The sequence below is a fragment of the Oncorhynchus gorbuscha genome, linkage group LG01 (genome assembly GCF_021184085.1).
Source record: "Oncorhynchus gorbuscha isolate QuinsamMale2020 ecotype Even-year linkage group LG01, OgorEven_v1.0, whole genome shotgun sequence".
NCBI classification, from domain to species: domain Eukaryota; kingdom Metazoa; phylum Chordata; class Actinopteri; order Salmoniformes; family Salmonidae; genus Oncorhynchus; species Oncorhynchus gorbuscha.
Window position 1 is genome coordinate 59,379,374 of NC_060173.1, and position 24,713 is coordinate 59,404,086.

At 45.0% G+C, this 24,713-nt stretch overlaps 1 protein-coding gene across 3 annotated transcripts in view; it reads left to right on the forward strand.

Moving 5' to 3' along the window:
- peak1 (pseudopodium-enriched atypical kinase 1) overlaps positions 1 to 24,713 on the forward strand; it is a 247,211-nt gene that overhangs the window by 190,552 nt on the left and 31,946 nt on the right. For all 3 annotated transcript variants that reach the window (XM_046357731.1, XM_046357736.1, XM_046357742.1), the window contains 2 exons: positions 9,909 to 13,373; positions 21,765 to 21,988. In XM_046357731.1, coding sequence (XP_046213687.1) covers positions 10,048 to 13,373; positions 21,765 to 21,988 — 3,550 coding nt within the window. In that variant the 5' untranslated portion in view covers positions 9,909 to 10,047. The remainder of the gene's footprint in view (positions 1 to 9,908; positions 13,374 to 21,764; positions 21,989 to 24,713) is intronic.

The following is a 24,713-nucleotide window of genomic DNA, read 5'->3' on the forward strand; positions in this document are numbered from 1 at the left end:
GCCCTAGGCGAATGGCGACAGTGGTTGGAGGGGGCGACCGTTCCTTTTGTCGTTTGGACAGACCATAAGAACCTTGAGTACATCCGTTCTGCCAAACGACTTAATGCCCGTCAAGCTCGTTGGGCGTTGTTTTTCGCTCGTTTCGAGTTTGTGATTTCTTACCGTCCGGGTAGCAAAAACACCAAGCCTGATGCCTTATCCCGTCTGTTTAGTTCTTCTGTGGCTTCTACTGATCCCGAGGGGATTCTTCCTTATGGGCGTGTTGTCGGGTTGACAGTCTGGGGAATTGAAAGACAGGTTAAGCAAGCACTCACGCACACTGCGTCGCCGCGCGCTTGTCCTAGTAACCTCCTTTTCGTTCCTGTTTCCACTCGTCTGGCTGTTCTTCAGTGGGCTCACTCTGCCAAGTTAGCTGGTCATCCCGGTGTTCGAGGCACTCTTGCGTCTATTCGCCAGCGCTTTTGGTGGCCGACTCAGGAGCGTGACACGCGCCGTTTCGTGGCTGCTTGTTCGGACTGCGCGCAGACTAAGTCGGGTAACTCTCCTCCTGCCGGTCGTCTCAGACCGCTCCCCATTCCTTCTCGACCATGGTCTCACATCGCCCTAGACTTCATTACCGGTCTGCCTTTGTCTGCGGGGAAGACTGTGATTCTTACGGTTGTCGATAGGTTCTCTAAGGCGGCACATTTCATTCCCTCGCTAAACTTCCTTCCGCTAAGGAGACGGCACAAATCATCATCGAGAATGTGTTCAGAATTCATGGCCTCCCGTTAGACGCCGTTTCAGACAGAGGCCCGCAATTCACGTCACAGTTTTGGAGGGAGTTCTGTCGTTTGATTGGTGCGTCCGTCAGTCTCTCTTCCGGGTTTCATCCCCAGTCTAACGGTCAAGCAGAGAGGGCCAATCAGACGATTGGTCGCATACTACGCAGCCTTTCTTTCAGAAACCCTGCGTCTTGGGCAGAACAGCTCCCCTGGGCAGAATACGCTCACAACTCGCTTCCTTCGTCTGCTACCGGGTTATCTCCGTTTCAGAGTAGTCTGGGTTACCAGCCTCCTCTGTTCTCATCCCAGCTTGCCGAGTCCAGCGTTCCCTCCGCTCAAGCGTTTGTCCAACGTTGTGAGCGCACCTGGAGGAGGGTGAGGTCTGCACTTTGCCGTTACAGGGCACAGACTGTGAGAGCCGCCAATAAACGCAGGATTAAGAGTCCAAGGTATTGTTGCGGCCAGAGAGTGTGGCTTTCCACTTGCAACCTTCCTCTTACGACAGCTTCTCGTAAGTTGACTCCGCGGTTCATTGGTCCGTTCCGTGTCTCCCAGGTCGTCAATCCTGTCGCTGTGCGACTGCTTCTTCCGCGACATCTTCGTCGCGTCCATCCTGTCTTCCATGTCTCCTGTGTCAAGCCCTTTCTTCGCACCCCGTTCGTCTTCCCTCCCCCCTCCCGTCCTTGTCGAGAGCGCACCTATTTACAAGGTACGTAAGATCATGGACATGCGTTCTCGGGGACGGGGTCACCAATACTTAGTGGATTGGGAGGGTTACGGTCCTGAGGAGAGGAGTTGGGTTCCGTCTCGGGACGTGCTGGACCGTTCACTTATTGATGATTTCCTCCGTTGCCGCCAGGATTCCTCCTCGAGTGCGCCAGGAGGCGCTCGGTGAGTGGGGGGGTACTGTCATGTTTTGTCATTGATTATCATGTCTTGTCCCTGTGCTTCCCCTTCTATTCGTTTCCCTCTGCTGGTCTTATTAGGTTCTTTCCCTCTTTCTATCCCTCTCTCTCCCCCTCCCTCTCTCACTCTCTCGCTCTCTCTTCTCTCTATCGTTCCGTTCCTGCTCCCAGCTGTTCCTATTCCCCTAATCAATCATTTAGTCTTCCCACACCTGTTCCTTATCTTTTCCCCTGATTAGAGTCCCTATTTCTTCCCTTGTTTTCCGTTCCTGTCCTGTCGGATCCTTGTCTATTATTCACCGTGCTGTGTCTATGTATTGCCCTGTCGTGTCGTGTTTCCCTCAGATGCTGCGTGGTGAGCAGGTGTCTGAGTCTGCTACGTTCAAGTGCCTTCCCGAGGCAACCTGCAGTTCTTGATCAAGTCTCCAGTCTGTTCTCGTCATTACGAGTAGTATTATGCCTTTTGTTTGTAAAGTAACTTTACTGGATTAAAAACTCTGTTTTCGCCAAGTCGCTTTTGGGTCCTCATTCACCTGCATAACACTAACCTTGTTGTATTCCCACTGTCCCTCTTCAAAAGGAACACAATGGAAATAAGCTGTTAAGCTTTATTGTGTTGTCCTTGATGATGTTCTTAAATTGTATGTGGAGGCGTCACCAGCTGGAGCGCCGTTATGTGTGGATATTTACAAATTGTCAAATAAATTCAATAAATCAATTAACTGCCACTGAATAAATAGGTGTTTGACAAATATTTTCATCACTATTTTTATTTTACTAAATTAAGACTGGGTTGCAGTCCTTAGTCATCTCTTCATGGAGTAAAACATAGTTGACTGTTGTTTTCGTAATCAGTGGCTGTATTGGAGGGGGAGTGGTTGTTCCTCTCTTAGAAGGTCAGTAATTAGTACCACGAGGTGTGCTCTACACCTCTGTCTGGTATGCAATTAGCTATTACTGTTAGTACTTCAGTCTCCCTTGTTTTCTCAGTGGCAGCGGAGGTCTCTGAGCCAAAACTAACACGGTTCTGCCGAGTTGTTCTGCAGTTATTCAACGACAGAGGAAGGTTTCACACCACTCTCATTTGACTATCTCACCTAGTTGTTTTCAGATCTCATTTTGCTCTTTTGTAGCTTTGTCAGCTATGTGTGTGTTTCCCATACCTGTTCGCTCCTCTTCCTGTAGGCTTTACAGACGCTCCCCAACCCTTGGCTGCAACCCTTCTATTTGGAATTCCTGGTCTCCTGCAGCGTTTGTAACTGCCGATCTGTGGTCAAGAACACCAAGGAAATCCCAGCCTATGCTGCCCTTCAGTTCCTAGACTTTATTTGCCATGACAGCGATATGGATCACCCCAGAGAACACTGCCCTATTTTTTTATCTGACTAGGTGTTTTCTCGTAGTCCGCGAGCATTGGTTTGTGACGGTGGTGGAACAGGGCTACTAATTTCTCCTATGTGGATATTTCATTTTTTCTCCTTCACTCACCTGTCCATCTCCTCATTTGACTTCCATGCGGTCACTGTCTCTTGTCAACTCAAGCTTAACATTTTTCTCATCTATCGCCCACCAGGTGCCCTTAGAGAGTTTCTCAATGAGCATGACACATTGATAAGCTAATTTCCAGAAGATGGCTCACTGCTCTTCATACTGGGCAACTTCAACCTCACAATGTCTACCTTCGTTTAATTTCTGTCCCCTCCTTGCCTCTTTTGACCTCGCCCTTTCCCAGTCCCCTCCCTCCCACTCACAAGGCATGCAATATGCTTCAACTCATATTTACTACAGGTGGTTTGCCTACTAATCTCACTAGAACCCCCCTCCAGGTCTCTGATCACTACTTAGTTTCCTTTTCTGTCTCCCTTTCCTCCAACCCTAACCACTTAGCCCCTACCCAGATGGTTATGCGCTGTTGCAATCTTCAATCTCTCTCCCACTACTCTCTCCTCTTCTAGCCTATCCTCGCTCCCTTCTGCTAAATCCTTCTCCCTTCTGTCCCTTGATTTAGCCTTTTCTACTCTCCTCCCTTTCCATATCCTATCACTCGCAGTCCTCTTTCCTCCCGGTCGGTTCGGCCCTCCCTTCCTACGCCGTGGCGAGCTTACAGAACAGGGCTGCGGGCAGCTGAGCGAAAATGGAGGAAAAGTAAACTTTTGGAGGACCTATCATCGTTTCACTCCCTTCTCCTCCTTTGTATAAGCTGCTAATGCCACATTTCATCCCTCTAAATGTCAAGCTTCTGCCTCTAACCCTAGGAAACTCCCCCCCCCCATCACCTCCCTCCTCCCTCTCTGCGCACGACTTTGTCAACCACTTAGAAAATAAGCACTCCTCATTCACTCAGCCTAATGAGGCCATGGGTCCCACTCACACAGAACTACCATATGCCGTGACCTCTTTCTCCCCTCTCTCCAGATGAAATCATGCAACTATTCAGTTCCGACCTCCCGAAAACCTTCCTGCTCGACCCCCATCCCCTCCTCCCTTCTCCAGACCATCTCTGGAGACCTTTTCCCATTCCTTACTTCCCTCTCAACTCATCCCTGACCAATGGCTGCGTCCCCTTTGACTTTAAAATGGCCAGAGTCTGCACGTACTCTCACTACTCAACCCCGCTTGTGCCATCGAACCGCTGCAACTTATCCAGAACGCTGCAGCCCGCATGGTGTTCAACCTTCCCAAGTTCTCCCATGTCACCCGCTCCTCTGCACACTCCACTGGCTTCCAGTAGAAGCTCACATCCACTACAATACCATTGTATCTGCCTAAGAAGCAGCAAGAGGAACTGCCCCTCCCTACCTTCAGGATCTGCTCAAACCCTACACCCCAACCAGAGTACTCTGTTCTGCCACCTCTGGTCTCTTGGCCCTCCCACCCCTATGGAAGGGCAGCTCCCGCTCAGCCTAGTCAAATCTGTTCTCTGTCGTGATACCCAAATGGTGGAACCAGCTTACCCCTGAAGCAAGGACAGCAATGTCCCTGCCAATCTCCTGAAAACATCTGAAACCCTACCTCTTCAGTGTGTGGTGGACGGTAATTATGTGAAATTACAATTATGTGAAACATTCAGTTTAATTGGACGCCTCAGCGGCGTGCCATTTCAAATTTGACTTGATTTCTCTCAGATGTGTATTTTAATTTGTGCCCATGGCAGGCAAAGTGCGCGAGCGAGCGGGTGGAACGGTCAATTGAGAGAATAGTAAAGAATTGTAAATGTATTATTTTATTTATATTGAACCTTGCTTATATTATGAATGGACATGCAACTTTGAGAGCACAAAGGCTTCAAAACCCATGATCCTTTTCATGTACTTACAATATGTGATGAGGAGAATATCCAGTGGTACTTTTCCTCCCTCTGTAAATGCTGTGTTCATTACAGCTCTAGCCACAAATGATAACCTCTTCCCTTTCTGGGCTACAGGGATGGAGAGACTGCATTAAAAGTGACTGCAGAACATGAAGCTGAAAGGAGAACAATACAAAATGGGTTCTCAAGGATGTGGTTTCCTGTCGCCACACGGGCCACATGGAAGTGTGACCTGGTATCCTCTTGAAAACAGGAAGTGTTTGACCACTGAGCTCTCACAGATAACTGGTGTACATCTGTCTTTGTCCTCCTTGTTTGAATTGCCAGTAAGCGTATCTATCTGGTTTGCTCCTCTGAATCATCATTTTAGTCATATAGTGGTTAGTTTAGTCATAATTCACTATAATGCAGCCACTAATTGTCCACTATTATAGCCCATGGTAATACAGCAAACAAGCTCTGATCATTGGTCAAAGCTGAATTACCTGTCAATCATTACTTACCGAGCATTTATTTAGTTATAGTAGTTATATTAACTACACCAAGGTACCAGTCACTTACCTGGTTATTTCTGTTGACACTGCAAAATAAAGTTAATCTCTACTGTTTGGACTGAAATGAAACACATCTGAATTCAGTTGAAAAGACCTGCCCAGCCCTAGCTCCTCCGATGCAGTTAGATCTCAGCATGGAGCCTGACTTTATGTCATTGTCAGTCTCTAGATCTCTTGTGAGCCTGGCTGATTGTAACTAGCAACTGCACAGAGCTGCAGTCCAAAAATAGGCCAGGGAAATGTCTGACCCGCTGGCCGCATAGCCTCACAGGCTCAGCTGAGGAGCAGGGGAGCTCACTGCCCCTCAGTGGAGTTACTCTGCCCCTGACAGAGAAAACATTGCAATGCATCGCCACCTAATGGAGGGAAGGGAGCAGTGCTGTGTGTTTTTGTCACCTCTGAATGCATGCATGGATTGGTTTTGATTTCCATTTGGACTTTTTCATGCAAATGTGTCAGGTAAGAGTCAGCCCATTTACCCATTAAGCCCACTTCCATCTTTGGATAAATTCAGCTATTTTAATGTTTCAACCAGTTCATGTGGGTGAACCAGTTGGGGCGGCAGGTAGCCTAGTGGTTAGAGCATTGGACTAGTAACCGAAAGGTTGCAAGATCAAATCCCCGAGCTGACAAGGTACAAATCTGTCGTTCTGCCTCTGAACAAGGCAGTTAACCCACCGTTCCTAGGCCGTCATTGAAAATAAGAATTTGTTCTTAAATAAATAAAAATATATTGTCGTATTGTTGTATACATTACAGTTTGTCAATTATGTTCTATTGTTAAAGGGAAACATCACACTTGGGTTATTTTCTCAGACATAATTCTGCGTGATGAGTGTTTCAGACATAATTATGCACCATAGCGGTATTTTAGACTTTTCACTCCAGGAGAGTATATCCAATGTCATCAAATCTAATTTCATTGGTCAAATGTCCTGAATACAACAGGGGTAAACCTTACAGTGAAATGCTTACTTACGAGCCCCTAACCAACAATGCAGTTTCAAGATAATATGGATAAGAATAAGAGATTAAAGTAACAAGTAATTAAAGAGCACCAGTAAAATAACAATAGCGAAACTATATACAGGTGGGTACCAATACAGAGTCAATGTGCGGGGGCACCAGTTAGTTGAGGTAGTATGTACGTGGGTAGAGTTATTAAAGTGACTATGCATAGATGACAACAGAGAGTAGCAGTGGTGTAAAGAGGGGGTGGGGGGGGGGGTGGCAATGCAAATAGTCTAGGTAGCTATTTGACTAGATGTACAAGAGTCTAATGGTTTTGGGGTAGAAGCTGTTTAGAAGCCTCTTGGACCTAGACTTGGCGCTCCGGTACCGCTTGCCGTCCGGTAGCAGAGAGAACAGTCTATGACTGGGGTGGCTGGAGTCTTTGACAATTTTTAGGACTGCCTGGTATAGAGGTCCTGGATGGCAGGAAGCTTGGCCCCGGTGATTGATGTACTGGGCCGTTCGCAGTTGCCATACCAGGCAGTGATGCAACCCATCAAGATGCTCTTGATGGTGCAGCTGTAGAACCTTTTGGGAATCTGAGGACCCATGTCAAAACTTTTCCGTCTCTTGAGGGGGAATAGGTTTTGTCGTGCCCTCTTCACGACTGTCTTGGTGTGCTTTGACCATGTTGGTGATGTGGACACCAAGGAACTTGAAGCTCTCAACCTGCTCTACTGCAGCCCAGTCGATGAGAATGAGGGTTTGCTCGGTCCTCTTTTTCCTATAGTCCACCATCATCAGTTGATTGAGGCTGCTGTTTGATCAAATAAATGAATAGATTCATGTTTTGAAGCAATTAATGCTATTGCCTTTGTGTTTTGCCGATCACGCTAGCAGCAAGTAGAAATGGTTATCCTTGTTTAATAAAGCCATTGGACTTGTCTCAACGATGTTCCTGTCTGCCACAACATTGCATGATATCTAGGTTGACTCATGTTTCCTGGCTTTGCAAAGACTACAGCTTGACTGGAGCCCTATGGGTGCTCTACTAGTTTCTTCAGGTTCATGGGGAGCTATGTTAACCTTTATCCGAGATTGCTAAGTAGTTCGAATGGCTGCTTCTTATCCCTCTTTCCAAGAAGAGCTGGAAGACATTTATTTGAGCCGGAATACACTGAAGATCAGTTGAGACAGCGAGAACAAGAATTGTGAGACCAGCAAGCAGCTCATGATCCTGGGTAGCCATGGTCAGACTCTGACTGGCGGTTCGTATGTGGGTGCTGTCCAACCATGTCGACAAAAGAGGAATGTCTGTGCTGCAATGAATTCAATTGCGGACAGATCTTACTGGAGAGGGTCACTGCAGACCAGAGTGTTTGTATGTGACAGACCATTGAAGTTTTGATGCACATGTGGATAAAGGGGTGCTTCTTCAGAACCCCCAGTATATATATATATATATATATTTTATTTCACCTTATTTAACCAGGTAGGCTAGTTGAGAACAAGTTCTCACTTGCAACTGCGACCTGGCCAAGATAAAGCAAACCATTTAGACACATACAACAACACAGAGTTACACATGGATTAAACAAAACATAGTCAATAATACAGTATAACAAAATAAAACAAAAAGTATATATACAGTAAGTGCAAATGAGGGAAGGTAAGGGAGTTAAGGCAATAAATAGGCCATGGTGGCAAAGTAATTACAATATAGCAATTAAACACTGGAATGGTAGATGTGCAGAAGATGAATGTGCAAGTAGAGATACTGGGGTGCAAAGGAGCAAGATGATTAAATAAATACAGTATGGGGATGAGGTAGTTGGATGGGCTATTTACAGATGGGCTATGTACAGGTGCAGTGATCTGTGAGCTGCTCTAACAGCTGGTGCTTAAAGTTAGTGAGGGAGATATGAGCCTCCAGCTTCAGAGATTTTTGCAGGTCGTTCCAGCAGCAGAGAACTGGAAGGAAAGGCGGCCGAAGCAGGAATTGGAATCTCAAATATAAAATATATAAAAAATACTTTTTTGGGTTACTACATGATTCAATCTGTGTTATTTCATAGTTTTTTTGATGTCTTCCCTATTATTCTACAATGTAGAAAATAGTTTTAAAAAATAAAGAAAAACCCTTGAATGAGTAGGCTTCTGAAACTTTTGACCGGTAGTGTAGTTTGTCTTCACCCTAAGTCCTTGATGTTGATTTATGAGGGAGATCTCTAAATAAATGTAGTCCTGCTTTGTGGCATACACATAATTAATTTAAAGTAGGTCTTTGTGCATGGAGTCTTAACCACAGAGGTCTGGTGTGTGTGTGCAGGTTTTTGTTCAAGCCAAGCAGTAACACAACGTCTTGATTGAAGTCTGATTAGTTGATTTGTTTACGGGGTGTGTACTGGCTGGCATGAACAAAAACCTCTGTGGATATGAATGCTACTACCATGAATAGTAATGATCAATATATTTTAACTTTAGGGGAAGTGATTAGAATTTAAGCTTACATAAATGTCCATTTATAAGTTTTTAACATTTGGAAAATAATAAATATGGATTATTTAAAAGTTGGGCTTATTTGTAACACCCATGGGCTTAAAGTGTACATTTGGTAGTCATTAAGCCATGTCTGGACTTGTAACATATTTTATCAAATATTATTACCTCACAAAAAATAATGTAAGTAAAGTCATAAAACCTCACATGAAAGATTCATCTTTCATTTTAGGGCTGAATACGTTAGGCACTTACCCTCTCATTTTAGGGCTGTATACGTTAGGCACTTACCCTCTCATTTTAGGGCTGTATACGTTAGGCACTTACCATCTCTCATTTTAGGGCTGTATACATTAGGCACTTACCCTCTCTCATTTTAGGGCTGTATACGTTAGGCACTTACCCTCTCTCATTTCAGGGCTGAATACGTTAGGCACTTACCCTCTCTCATTTTAGGGCTGTATACGTTAGGCACTTACACTCTCTCATTTTAGGGCTGTATACGTTAGGCACTTACCCTCTCTCATTTTAGGGCTGTATACATTAGGCACTTACCCTCTCTCATTTTAGGGCTGTATACGTTAGGCACTTACCCTCTCTCATTTCAGGGCTGAATACGTTAGGCACTTACCCTCTCTCATTTCAGGGCTGTATACATTTACCCTCTATATTTTTGAATATCTTTTGTTGCCCTTTTCAAAAAGTGTTAGTCATTCTGAAAATGAAAATATTTATTACATGATTTCATCATGTTGGCTACTTTAAAAAACAATAATACATTGAATACTCTGTGTTCATGTCAAGTATACTGAATTAAACAAACTTAATACTAAAGCTTTTGTGTTTAATGCTGAAACAATTACATAGATATAAACAAATGTTGTGAGATGACAGTTTAATAATGCAATGTTTCATTTTCTTTCAGGCTGAGTCTCTCTGCCAGGTCTGAGGGTTATCCGGAAGGCAGCGGTGCTGTAGAATAGTCCATTCCCCTGCCTTTGTGGTTCCCATGGAGGGGTTTCCTGTCCACTGACCCACCGTGCTGCCTCACCAGGACAGCAGCCATGTCTGCCTGCAACACCTTCACGGAGCATGTGTGGAAACCAGGCGAGTGCAAGAACTGCTTTAAGCCCAAGAGCCTGCACCGCCTGGCCGAGGGTGGCCTGAAGAAGATTGCCCCTGAGCAACCCCCCCAACAACAGAGCCAACCCCCTGCTGGAACTAGACCCAACGGTAACAGCTCCCAGAGGGGAGGCGGTGACGGTGTCTCAAACCGCTCTGGTCACTTCCGCCCTCCCGTGGCTAAGAAGCCCACAATCGCTGTCAAGCCCACCATGATGCTGTCCTGCTCTTCGGCCGACCTGGACTTGGAGGGCAACCTACATCGGCCACCAGACGCTGGTGAACCCGGCAAAACCTCTGCCTTTACCGTCTGGACCCGAAATGGGATGAACCGCAAGAAGCCCGGCGGGCCTAACAACAATGAAGGGGAATATGCCGTGGAGGAGATTGAGCGTTACAGGCAGCACAGTCGGCGCGCACCCCGTGGGAATGGCAATGGTTTAACTGACATGCTCAAGGAGATTGCGGGCCTGGGCTCTGGCCCTAGCCCCAGCCCCTTGTCCGGGTCGAAGGACCTCTTTTTGGGGCGCATCAGCAGCTCCTTCCAGCGCTCTTTAGAGAGAGGACTCCCCGCTTCTGGTTGCTTGGCCATTGGGAGCAGCAGCAGTGGAGGGGCTGCCCAAAAGCGGGTGTCCCTCAGCAACAGTATGGAGGTCATCAGCACCGAAGGAGGGCGATTCTGCTATCCTGAGTTCTCCAGCGAAGGAGAGGATGATGATGAGGATGAAGATGACGAAAGTGAAGTTAACGACGACGATGAACACGAGAGCTGGGATGAGAGTGACGAGGAACTTCTAGCCATGGAGATCCGTATGCGGGGCCAGCCGCGCTTCGCCAACTTCCGTGCCGCCACACTCTCCCCAGTCCCCTTTGCCCAGGGGAAGAAGTGGAACACTGTACCGTTACGTAACCGCTCACTCCAGAGGATCTGCGCCGTGGACTATGACGACAGTTATGATGAGATCCTTAATGGATACCCCTCCACAGACTCCAATGGAGGCCACGGTCTCCTTCCGTACGGCCCTGGTGACCTGCAGGGCAGCGGCTTTCTCTCCAATTCGGAGTGCACCACTTCCCCAGAGTCCTCATCATCGCTGCCGGAGGACTTACGCACCACTTCCAGCTGCAGCAGCAGTGCTCCCTGTGGCCCCCTGAGAAACGGTCTGCACTCCCCCTCAGCTTTCAGAACACCGGCCCTCCAGGCTGCTGGTACAGACAAGGAACAACATACCCAGAAGGTTGTCAGTCCACCCAAGGTCATGGAAACCCACAAGGCTGTTCTCGCAATCCAATTGGAGGATCAGGACAGCAAGGAGGGCTTACCTATGCCTCAAGCTCTTCCCGGGCAGCCAGTGATGATCAGCTTCAGCCCCACAGAAGAGCAAGCCAAACCTTACCGTGTGGTTAACCTGGAGAAGCATCTTATCTGTAAGCCCTACACAGTGGTGGACGTGTCTGCATCCATGGCTAACCCAGAGGAACAAAACCAAGAACGCACTCCCAAACAGCCAAAGACTCCCATTAGCCCCTCTTCCTACCCCATCTCCCCCTTAGGCCAGCCACTGTCTCCAGCCTCACCCATGTCCCCATCATCTCCCATCTCCCCCACATCCGCCACACCGTTTGTGTTCCAGGGCAAGGCCAGCAAGCAACCAGGTGCTATCCGCTACCAGGAGGTGTGGACGTCTAGCACCAGTCCCCGTCAGAAGATCGCCAAAGTGGATCTGGAGTCCACTGGAGCATCTGGTCCTGCCGTCCCACCTCGCCACTGCAGCCACAAGTCAGCCCCAACCTCCCCCATTGCTGGCCTCTCCTCCTCTCGGACTGTACCTGTGAAATCCCCTAACCTGTCCGAGATAAAGTTCAACAGTTACAACAATGCAGGGATGCCCCCCTTCCCCATCATCATCCGGGATGATACCACATACTCCCGCAGGTCCAAGAACGCCGTCAAGGTGCCCATTGTCATCAACCCAAGTGCTTACGACAACCTGGCAGTGTATAAGAGCTTCCTGGGTCTCAGCGGGGAGATGCCTCAAACAAAGGATGGGAGAGTGGCTAGCCACACTTATGAGGAGGTCGGCTCCTCGGAGAGTGTCCAACCTTCTCCTACAGAGAAAACTATTGGTAAAGTGGCATCGGAGAAAGCTGCTGCTGGAGAAAGGAAAGCCGCTGCAGCAGCGCTGATAAGCCAGGAGCTAACCGCTCGAACCGCTAAAGACTTGACTATAGCTGCGAGCCTGGCTGCTGGTTCTCTTTCTCCTTCAGCTGCCACATCGATTGCTGTTCCAACTCCTCTCACTGTCGCTGCCACCTTGGCCAAAAGCAGCTCCAGTTCAGCCTCTCGTGGGCGCACTCGCAAGATCAGTGGGGAAACAACATCCAGCAAAGAGGGGAGCACTGACTTCCCACTGTCATCATCAGGCACTGGGACGGGCCACCGGGAGAAGGCCAGCACTGTGTTGTCCCAGATCGTTGCCTCTATCCAGCCCCCACAGTCTCCCCCAGAGTCGCCTTCCCCACATTCTAAAGCCTGCAGTGTCGAGGAGCTGTATGCCCTTCCACCCAACACCACCAAAGAAACACTCAGTCGACCCAAGTCTCTCTTCTCCTCCACTGACAGCTGCCTGTCCAAACCCAGGAAGGACACACCCTCTAAACAGCTGCCCAAATCCCAGAGTGCCTCAGCAGCCGTGCCCCTGTCCAGCCCCACGAAGTCAGAGCCCAACGCTCCATTCCCCCCTCCCAGATCCACCTCTTCCCCATACTACGCCTCCAACATTCTACAGAGACACTTTGGCCACTGGACCAAGCCTGCCGCCTCCAGCTCCCCCTCGCGCCCCTGTGATGGAGAGACCAGCCCGGGTGGAGGGGAGGGGAGACGGGTGGCAGTAGAGAGCGCCAAGCCCAAACGGTGGATCTCCTTCAAGAGCTTCTTCCGCCGGCGGAAGGATGAGGACGAACAGCGGGAGAAAGCACAGAAGGAGACGAAGAAGGGCAAGCTGGTGGGGCTGGATGGGACGGTCATCCACATGCTGCCACCTCCGCCCATCCAACGCCACCACTGGTTCTCTGAGGCCAAGAACGAGGACCCCAGTCAGAAACCCACAATCATATTCACCTACAAGCCAGACGGCAGCGCCTCCGGTGACTGGGAGGGGGAACTGCGGGTGGAGGAATGCAGAGAAACGTCTCTACTGTCTCCAGAGGAGAGCCAAGACATCAGACCATCTACCACCGGGACTGCCCTCCACTGCAAGGCCATCAGGTAATTGATTTAAATATGTCTTAAAAAAAGCTAATTTCTCTTCTTTCTGTTAGTTCTTGCTCAGGAAAATTGTTTACAAATGTTCTCTATACTGACTTATAAGCCACCTCCTTACTGCAGATAACTGCAGGCCTTGTTATTTGTAAGCAACACGCTTTATGATTACATTTTACATTTAATGATAAGGCATTATTGGGTAATATACTGTTTGAGATGGGTACTTTGGCCATCCATCAAATGCAGTTAATTGAGCTATGCCAGTAAGAGCAAGCGGCACAGTGATGAGAGGTGGCAACGTTTTCAGTTGAATCAGGACGGATTGTGACTAGTTAATTAGCAGGGCTGTAATCTACACTTTACTGGCCTATTCAGACACACAGAATGTGTCCCAAATGGCACCCTTTTTAGGGCACGACTTTTGAGCTGGGCCCAGTTCATCTCATCTCAAACAACAGTGTTGCATGACCAGGGTTGGAGAGTAATGGATTACATGTAACTGATCACACAAAAAATAGAATATTGTTGAATACAGCTAAAATATCAGATTACAGATACTTTAGAAAAATTAGATTACTTCTAGGATCACTTTGAAATTCAGAAAGGATGTTTGAAATAATTATTTCAAATCAAATCAAATGTATTTATATAGCCCTTCGTACATCAGCTGATATCTCAAAGTGCTGTACAGAAACCCAGCCTAAAACCCCAAACAGCAAGCAATGCAGGTGTAGAAGCACGGTGGCTAGGAAAAACTCCCAAGAAAGGCCAAAACCTAGGAAGAAACCTAGAGAGGAACCAGGCTATGTGGGGTGGCCAGTCCTCTTCTGGCTGTGCCGGGTGGAGATTATAACAGAACATGGCCAAGATGTTCAAATGTTCATAAATTACCAGCATGGTCAAATAATAATAAGGCAGAACAGTTGTAACTGGAGCAGCAGCACGGCCAGGTGGACTGGGGACAGCAAGGAGTCATCATGTCAGGTAGTCCTGAGGCATGGTCCTAGGGCTCAGGTCCTCCGAGAGAGAGAAAGAGAGAATTAGAGAGAGCACACTTAAATTCACACAGGACACCGAATAGGACAGGAGAAGTACTCCAGATATAACAAACTGACCCTAGCCCCCCGACACATAAACTACTGCAGCATAAATACTGGAGGCTGAGACAGGAGGGGTCAGGACACACTGTGGCCCCATCCGAGGACACCCCCGGACGATGCCAAACAGGAAGGATATAACCCCACCTACTTTGCCAAAGCACAGCCCCCACACCACTAGAGGGATATCTTCCACCAACTTACCATCCTGTAACAAGGCCGAGTATAGGCCACAAAGATCTCCGCCACGGCACAACCCAAGGGGGGGCGCCAACTCAGACAGGAAGATCACATCAGTGACTCAACCCACTCAAGTGACGCACCCCTCCTTGGGATGGTATGAAAGAGCCCCAGTAAGCCAGTGACTCAGCCCCTGTAATAGGGTTAGAGGCAGAGAATCTCAGTGGAAAGAGGGGAACCGGCCAGGCAGAGACAGCAAGGGCGGTTCGTTGCTCCAGAGCCTTTCCGTTCACCTTCCCACTCTTGGGCCAGACTACACTCAATCATATGACCCACTGAATAGATGAGTCTTCAGTAAAGACTTAAAGGTTGAGACCGAGTTTGCGTCTCTGACATGGGTAGGCAGACCGTTCCATAAAAATGGAGCTCTATAGGAGAAAGCCCTGCCTCCAGCTGTTTGCTTAGAATTTCAAGGACAATTAGATGGCCTGCGTCTTGTGACCGTAGCGTACATGTAGGTATGTACGGCAGGACCAAATCAGAGAGATAGATAGGAGCAATCCCATGTTATGCTTTGTGGGTTAGCAGTAAAACCTTGAAATCACCCCTTGCCTTGACAGGAAGCCAGTGTAGGGAGGCTAGCACTGGAGTAATATGATCAAAATATTTGGTTCTAGTCAGGATTCTAGCAGCCATATTTAGCACTAACTGAAGTTTATTTAGTGCTTTATCGGGGTAGCCGGAAAGTAGAGCATTGCAGTAGTCTAACTTAGAAGTGACAAAAGCATGGATTCATTTTTCTGCATCATTTTTGGACAGAAAGTTTCTGATTTTTGCAATGTTACGTAGATGGAAAAAAGCTGTCCTTGAAATGGTCTTGATATGTTGATATAGTTGACACCTTTCTGTTTTTTCTCAAAGGCATTCATATCAGCATTGAAAAAGGGCATTTAAATTGGTCAGAGAGCACTATTTGCTTGATGGGATTGCGGGAAAGACCAGGAATCGGCTTTTGTGTGCTACAGTCCAAGCTATTTCTTCCAGTGGTGTGACCAGTGCTGTCGGCATCCAAAGATTATCCAACTTGAATAAAAGTTTGGAGGTAATGTGTAGTCTACGGGCGACACGGATACTACTGATTGATTATTGATTGATCTACATAGCGCATTGATGTGAGTCACACTTCTATTTGCGGCTGAAGAATTGTGGCTGTTGACAAATTTAGATTTGTATTTTAACAAAATAATGGTTGAATTGAAGATGTTTAAGCTGCCTATCAATGATTGTTTTTGCGACCAGTGGACAGCCAGTGAAAAATGTTCTCTTGCCGCAGCTGCGTGGTCAAATCAATGAATCAAACTAAGCTTTATTTATACAGCATCTTTCAAACATGGAATGTAGCACAATGTGCTTCAGAGGAATAAACTAAAAGCAATGAAAATTAAAACTTAAATATTTACTCCACAACAAACATGAGAGGATAAAAAACAAAATAATTCAAATGAAAACTGAACGGCTAAAAGGCACCCTAAGGAAAAGCAAAGCTAAATAGATGTGTTTTAAGATCTCTTTTAAATATGTTCCACCGTTTCGGCGTTCAGGTTCTCTGACAGGTTATTCCAGAGGCTGGGGGCATAATAACTAAAGGCTGTCTCTCCATGCCTCTTGGTCCCCCTCAGGTTCTCTGACAGGCTATTTCAGAGGCTGGGGGCATAATAACTAAAGGCTGTCTCTCCATGCCTCTTGGTCCCCCTCAGGTTCTCTGACAGGTTATTCCAGAGGCTGGGGACATAATAACTAAAGGCTGTCTCTCCATGCCTCTTGGTCCCCCTCAGGTTCTCTGACAGGTTATTCCAGAGGCTGGGGACATAATAACTAAAGGCTGTCTCTCCATGCCTCTTGGTCCCCCTCAGGTTCTCTGACAGGTTATTCCAGAGGCTGGGGACATAATAACTAAAGGCTGTCTCGCCATGCCTCGTGGTCCCCCTCAGGTTCTCTGACAGGCTACTCCAGAGGCTGGAGGGATAGTAACTAAAAGCTGCCTCTCCATGCTTCTTGGTCCTAGACTTCAGGATAGTTAAAAGGTCAGTGCCAGAGGACCTAGGGAACCTACTGGGTACATAAATAAGTAGCATGTCTGACATGTATTGGGTGCACAATCGTGGATTGATTTAAAAACCAATAGAAGAATCTTGAAATTAGTTCGAAAACTGACAGGCAGCCAGTGCAAAGACGTTACAACCGTCGTAATGTGTGCTCTCTGTCTGGTCTTTGTCAGTACCCGTGCTGCAGCATTCTGTATGTTTTGCAGTTGACCAATGGCTTTCTTGGGTAGACCAGACAGTAGAGCATTACAGTAGTCAAGTCTGCTTGCAATGAAAGCATGGATGAGTCTCTCTGTATCATCCCGAGAAAGAGACGGACACACATTGGCAATGTCCTCAGGTGGTAAAAAGCTATTTTGGTCACATTCCTAGTATGTTGTTTGAAATTGAGTTCAGAATCTAAAATACACCTAGGTTTTTTACTTGGTGTTTTAAAATGTGCATCCAGATTCTCTCTCTGTGCTTTGGCTCCAACAATAAGTACATCGGTCTTGTCTTGATTTAGCTGAAGGAAATTGTGAGCCATCCAATATTTAATTCACTAATACTAATACTGTCTAATTTATCTGTGGAGTTAAAAATCCTCTGGTGACACAGAAATGTAAAGTTGTGTATAGTCTGTGTAGCAGTAACAATCAATGCTGTGCTTTCTGATAACGCTGCCAAGGGTTAACATATAGCAACGGAACAGTACTAATCCCAAAATCAAACCTTATGGAATGCCGCGTGAGATATGTCTTTTCTGAGTTATCTTCACCATGGGTGATGACAAACTCTTGACCAGTTAAGTAGGTGCTAAACCAAAGTAGAACTGGACCGGAGAGGCCAACCCACCTCTCCAGTCTGTCCAGAAGGACATCGTGTTCAACAGTGTCGGATGCAGCATTTAAATCCAGGAGTACAAGGACAGAGAGCTGTTTGGCATCTGTGTTGGCTCTAAGATCGTGTACCACTTTAACTAAGACTGTCTCTGTGCAGCTAAGAGTTGATTTGAGTTGATGTGTTTTTTTCAGAAGGGGTTTCACCACAGCAGTTTTTTAACAATAGCTTGCACTTCAGATATGCAATTAAAAACTGTTTTGTAGAAGGTGGTGGGGATAGGATCAAGAAGGCAGGTAGAAGGCTTAAGTTGTGATATCACTTTCCTGAGTATGTCTGTGTCAACCAGGGAGAATACATCCACAGTGGCTTTGCATGACAGGCTAGGGCACATATCATCAAACTTATCTTATCATCAGCTTGACTGATACACAGCCTAATGTTGATTATCTTATCTCTGAAATATATATAATCACATTTAGACGTGGAGGGAGGTTCACATAGGTTTGCGGGGTAGGATTTATTAGACCATTAATGATCGAGAAGAGCACTCAAATTATTCTGATTAATAGTGATCAAGTTAGAAAAATTAGCCCGTCTGGCATTTTTAATTGCCTTGTTTTATAAGCCAAGTTGCTCTCTCAGATATCATAATGGACCTTCAACTTTGACCGTCTCCACTTTCGCTCTGCCTTTCTGTAATTTCTCTTTAATTGATTAGTTTTCTCACTCATCTGAGGGGCTCTCTGTTTGGATGTGTCCTTTTTCAACTTTACTGGAGCTACGGCATCAATGGTTGCCCTTAATTCAACTAAATCATCACAAGACGATGTATAGGTGGTGGAGTATTGTTCATACACTCAAAATGTGTAGCAACCCCGTCTTTATGAATGTGGATAATTACGTTGCCACTTCGGCATGCTTTTGTGGCACAGTTGATGCCACACGTGGCTACGGACCAGAGGGTTGAGGGTTCGCTGACGGCCACAGACGAGCTCACTCTCCGTGCCTGTTTCATTACTTCACTATCAGAGCCAGTTGCAGACAATAATCAGCTATGGGGAAATCAGATTTTCAACATTCTGATGGCATGTGTATAATTACATTAAATATATGCAACACATTTTCCACCAACAGGTTTCTGTGCCAATGCACCACACAACCAATAAACAAAACATACCGACTTTTGGCACTTCAATATCATGGTTTGCGTTTTCAACACCTCAATAAATAGTCTGTCAATCTCGACAAACAGAAGACACATCCCTCCCTACCTTGTAGGCCTACCCAGTATCGAAGGCTTGGTTTGACAATCTCCGAATGTTATCAAACTTTTTTGGGTTTTGTAACAGATGTCTTTTTCCATTCAACAATTGCCGCTGCACAGGTCCGATTGATTTTATTTGTAAAGCTGTAGAGATTTAAAACAGCATATCACTTGAATATTGTTGCTTGAAATCAGTGCGCGCGTGAGCGTTCTGTCATTGTCTTTCTCGCTTTCCAACAATTCTATTCAAATTGCATCCAAAATAGATAATCCTGTTCAAAATATATATATATATATGTACTGTACCAGGCAAAAGTTTGGACACACTCATTCCAGGGTTTTTCTTTGTTTTTGCTATTTTCTTCATTGTAGAATAATAGTGTAGACATCAAAACTATGAAATAACACATATGGAATCATGTAGTAACCAAAAAAGTGTTAAACAATTCTAAATATATTTGAGATTCTTCAAAGTAGTCACACTTTGCCTTGATGACAGCTTTGCACACTCTTGGTATTTTCTCAACCAGCTTCATGAGGTAGTCACCTGGAATGCATTTCAATTAACAGGTGTGCCTTGTTAAAAGTTAATTTGTGGAATTTCTTTCCTTCGTAATGCGTTTGAGCCAATCAGTTGTGTTGTGACAAGGTAGGGGTGGTATACAGAAGATAGCCTTATTTGACAAAATACCAAGTCCATATTATTGCAAAAACCGCCCAAATAAGCAAAGAGAAAGAACAGTCCATCATGACTTTAAGACATAAAGGTCAGTCAATATGGAAAATGTCTAGAACTTTGAATGATTCTTCAAGTGCAGTCGCACAAACCATCAAGAGCTATGATGAAACTGGCTCTCATGAAGACCGCCACAGGAAAGGAAGACCCAGAGTTATCTCTGCTTACTGTTACCAACCTCAGATTGCAGCCCAAATAAATGCTTCACAGACTTCAAGTAACGGACACATCTCAACATCAACTGTTCAGAGGAGACCGTGTGAATCAGGCCTACATGGTCAAATTTCTGCAAAGAACCCTCCAGAAGGACAACCATCTCTGCAGCACTCCACCAATCAGGCCTTTATGGTAGTTGCCAGACGGAAGCCACTTATCAGTAAAAGGCACATGACAGCCAGCTTGATGTTTGCCTAAAGGCACTTAAAGACTCTCAGACCATGAGAAACAAGATTCTCTGGTCTGATGAACACAAGATTGATATTGGTTGATATTCCACCATGTATTTTCACAAATCTAATAAAACACTTGAATTCACTAACCTGTTTCAGAAATATTACTATCCATCTATGCGTTATTCTGTGAATGTTTAGATGCATTACCTATTGCTATACTTTCCTCTTCTGTCCTCTTAAGGAGACCTAGCATCAGTAGCCTGCGCTGGAGACCCTGTGCTCTGACCTGTATCAGCTTGAACTCCTAACTTTTCCTGAATAACCTGTCCCTGTCCTGTCTTTGAAGGCAATACAGAGAATACACAATTTTTGTAATGACATAGTAGATAATAATAATAATAATGATAATTAGAAAAGTACGTTTCCTGAAGAAAATGCGATGTGCTTGTTTTAAAGTTTTCATTTTTTTTTTAGTTTAGAAAATGTTAATGTCTTTTTAATGTTTGTAGCTGAAATGGTTAAAAAGTGATATAATTTAAAAACAACTGTTTTTATTTTTGGCATTGAATCCATTACGTTTTATACCTGATTTTATGCTAATTACCACAGCCTGAATATAAGAAAGTTGGTTTGGTGCCTCATGCTTGAATGGTTCAAGAGTTACGGTTCGTGGGTTATGTTATGCTAACTTACTCTAACTGAAATTGGTTATAGTTCCAAAAGTATGCATAGCTTGTCAAAGGATATTTGATACTATCTTATTTAGGCCAGTATGAACGGTGTAGGAGGAGATGGGGAGAGAATATTTTCTTTATTTAACATTGAAGTCTATGGGCCTTTTTGTTCTAATGAAATGCATTGGGAGTTCATTTAAATATTGTTGTAGTTCAAGAAGTATAAATGGTATCAAAAAGATTTTCTTAAGCAATCAGAGTTGGAGCACTCTGGACATTTGAAGTTGGTTTGATGTTAATGGCTTAAATTGTTTAAGCTCTAGAGCAGGTTAATAAAAAATCATATAATAACATGCAAGTACACCTAAGTAATGAATATGCAACTGGCCTGTAGACTGCTGCTGGTCAGCTGAGCTTAATTCCGAGTCTCATAGCAAATGGTCTGAATACTTATGTAAATCAGGTATTTCTGTTCTTATTTTGATACATTTGCAAACATTTCTAAAAACCTGCTCTCGGGTTTTGTGTGTAGATTGCTAAGGGAAAAAGGATAGGCTCAGGATAAATTACACACACACACACACACACACACACACACACACACACACACACACACACACACACACACACACACACACACACACACACACACACACACACACACACACACACACACACACACACACACACACACACACACACACACACACACACATATATATACATGGCTGGCAGGGATCTCATTAAAAGATGCTAACAACACATTTAAATCTAGCACATTCCTATGACACCCTTTTCATCACCCTAACCATAATGCTCCTCTCTTCCTTTCCAACTTACTGTCTTCCTTTAGTCAGCTCTCATGTGCCACCAGAAATGTTACCCTTTTGCTCCTGATTCTTCCACACAAGTGACGTACTGTCCTTTTGGCATTGTTGTGACACTAGCCTCACTTTCTCCTATGCCTTTCTAAGCCCCCCTTTAGGCAATTCATGTTCATTCATATTAAAACACTGCTTCATGTTCCTCCATCTCTGTATATGAGATGCTAGTGCCATCTCTATTCTGGTACAACCTTTACCCGCTCTCTAAGCTTTGCCATCTCTCTTTCCTTTGCCCCGCAGCCAGGTGCCATGTGATGCCAACATATTCGAGGGGGAGATGCCCACCGCGTCCTCCCTATCCGCCAAACTGGAGCTACTGTCCCCTGGGGAGGAGTGTGTCATCCTGGCTGCCACCCCGGCCTCGGCCAGCGAGAGCAGTCCCAGCCTGGTTGACCTGGAGGAGGAGGATGGCCACTCCCACTCGCCAGCATCCAGCTCCTGCAGTGCCACCTACAGCAACCTGGGTAAGACCTGGCTTCAGCTGGCCATTGGGAGACACTGTGAACTTGAAAATACCCTAGGTTGGTGGTCCCTGAGTCCATTTCTTAAGAGCTACATGCTGATTTTTTTTTTATTGGGTGAGCAATTTGTATTTGTTTTTTTTATTGATCCCCGTTAGCCAAGGCAGCAGCTACTCTTCCCAGGGTCCAGCAAAATTAAGGCAGTTTCTACATTTTTAAAAACATTACAATACATTCACAGATTTCACAACACACTGTGTGCCCTCAGGCCCCTACTCCACCACTACCACATATTTACAGTACTATATCTGTGTTTATATGCATGTGTATGTGCCTGTTTGTGTTGCTTCACAGTCTCCACTGTTCCATAAGGTGTTTTTTTTATCTGTTTTTTAAATCTAATTTTACTGCTTGCAACAGTTACTTGATGTGGAATAGAGTTGTTGTCATGGGTCTATGTAGTACCGGCTCTATGTAGTACTGTGCACCTCCCATAGTCTGTTCTGGACTTGGGGACTGTGAAGAGACCTCTTGTGGCATGTCTTGTGGGGTATGCATGGGTGTCCGAGCTGCGTGCCAGTAGTTCAGACAGACAGCTTGGTGCATTCATCATGTCAATACCTCACATAAATAAAAGTAGTGATGAAGTCAGTCTCTCCTCCACTTTGAGCCAAGAGAGGTTGACATGCATAGTATTATTAGTTCTCTGTGTACATTCAAGGGCCAGCCGTGCTGCTCTGTTCTGAGCCAATTGCAATGTCCTTATTTGTGGCACCTGACCACACGGCTGAACAGTAGTCAAGTTGCGACAAAACTAGGGCCTTGTTGATAGTGTTGTTAATAGTGTTGCTTTATTATAGACAGACTTCTCCCCATCGTAGCTACTGTATCAATATCTTTTGACCATGACAGTTTACAATCTAGGGTGACTCCAAGTAGTTTAGTCGTCTCAATTTCCACATTATTTATTACAAGATTTAGATGAGGTTTAGGGTTTAGTGAATTTTACATTTACATTACATTTACATTTAAGTCATTTAGCAGACGCTCTTATCCAGAGCGACTTACAAATTTTCTGTCCCAAATATAATGTTTTTAGTTTTAGGAATATTTAGGAAAAACGTATTACTTGCCACCCACTCTGAAACTAATTGCAGCTCTTTAAGTGTTGCAGTCATTTCAGTCACTGTAGTAGCTGACATGTACAGTGTTGAGTCATCCGCATACATAGACACTCTGGCTTTACTCAAAGTGAGAGGCATGTCGTTAGTAAACTTTTTAAAAAGCAAGGGGCCTAAACAAGCTACAATGGGGAATTCCTGATTCTAACTGGATTATATTTGAAAGGCTTCCATTAAAGAACACCCTCTGTGTTCTGTTAGACAAGTAACTTTATCCACATTATAGCAGGAGGTGTAAAGCCATAACACATACGTTTTTCCAGCAGCAGACTACGATCAATAATGTCAAAAGCTACACTGAAGTCTAACAAGACAGCCACCACAATCATTTTATCATCAATTTCTCTCAGCCAATCATCAGTCATTTGTGTAAGTGCTGTGGTTGTTGAGTGTCCTCCCCTATAAGCGTGCTGAAAGTCTGTTGTCAATTTGTTTACTGTAAAATAGCATTGTATCTGGTCAAACACTATTTTTTCCAGACGTTTACTAAGGGTTGGTAACAGGCTGATTGGTCGGCTGTTTGAGCCAGTAAATGGGGCTGAGGGCACACACTTTCTAGTAGGCTTAAATTGAAGATGGCAAATAGAAGTGGCAATATCGTCTGGTATTATCCTCAGTAATTTTCCATCCAGATTGTCATACCCCGGTGGCTTGTCATTGTTGCTAGACAACAATCATTTTTCACCTCTTCCACACTGACTTTACGGAATTCATAAGTACGATTCTTGTCTTTTATAATTTGGTCCGATATACTTGGATGTGTTGTGTCAGTTTGTTGCTGGCATGTCATCCCTAAGTTTGCTTATCTTGCCAATGAAAAAGTCATTAAAGTAGAATGCAATATCAGTGGGCTTTGTGATGAATGAGTCATCTGATTCAATGAATGATGGAGCCGAGTTGGCTTTTTTTTCTCAAAATATTCATTTAAGGTGCCCCAAAGCATTTTACTATCATTCTTTATATAATTTATCTTTGTTTCATAGTATAGTTTATTTTTGTTTAGTTTAGTCACAAGATTTCTAAATTTGCAGCACATTTTCCAATCAGTTGGGCTGCCAGACTTATTTCCCATAACTTTTGCCTCATCTTTCTCAACCATGCCATTTTTCAATTCCTCATCAATCCAAGGGGATTTAACAGTTTTTACAGTCATTTTATTAATGGGTATGTGTTTGTTAATAACTGGAATAAGTAGTTTCATAGATGTGCCAAGTGCAGCGTCTAGTTGCTCCTCATTACACACCACAGACCAACAAATATTATTTACATCATCAATATAGGAAACACTACAAAACTTCTTGTATGACCTCTTATACACTATATTACATTTACATTTAAGGCATTTAGCAGACGCTCTTATCCAGAGCGACTTACAAATTGGTGCATTCACCTTATGACATCCAGTGGAACAGCCACTTTACAATAGTGCATCTAAATATTTTAAGGGGGGGGGGGGTGAGAAGGATTACTTTATCCTATCCTAAGTATTCCTTAAAGAGGTGGGGTTTCAGGTGTCTCCGGAAGATGGTGATTGACTCCGCTGTCCT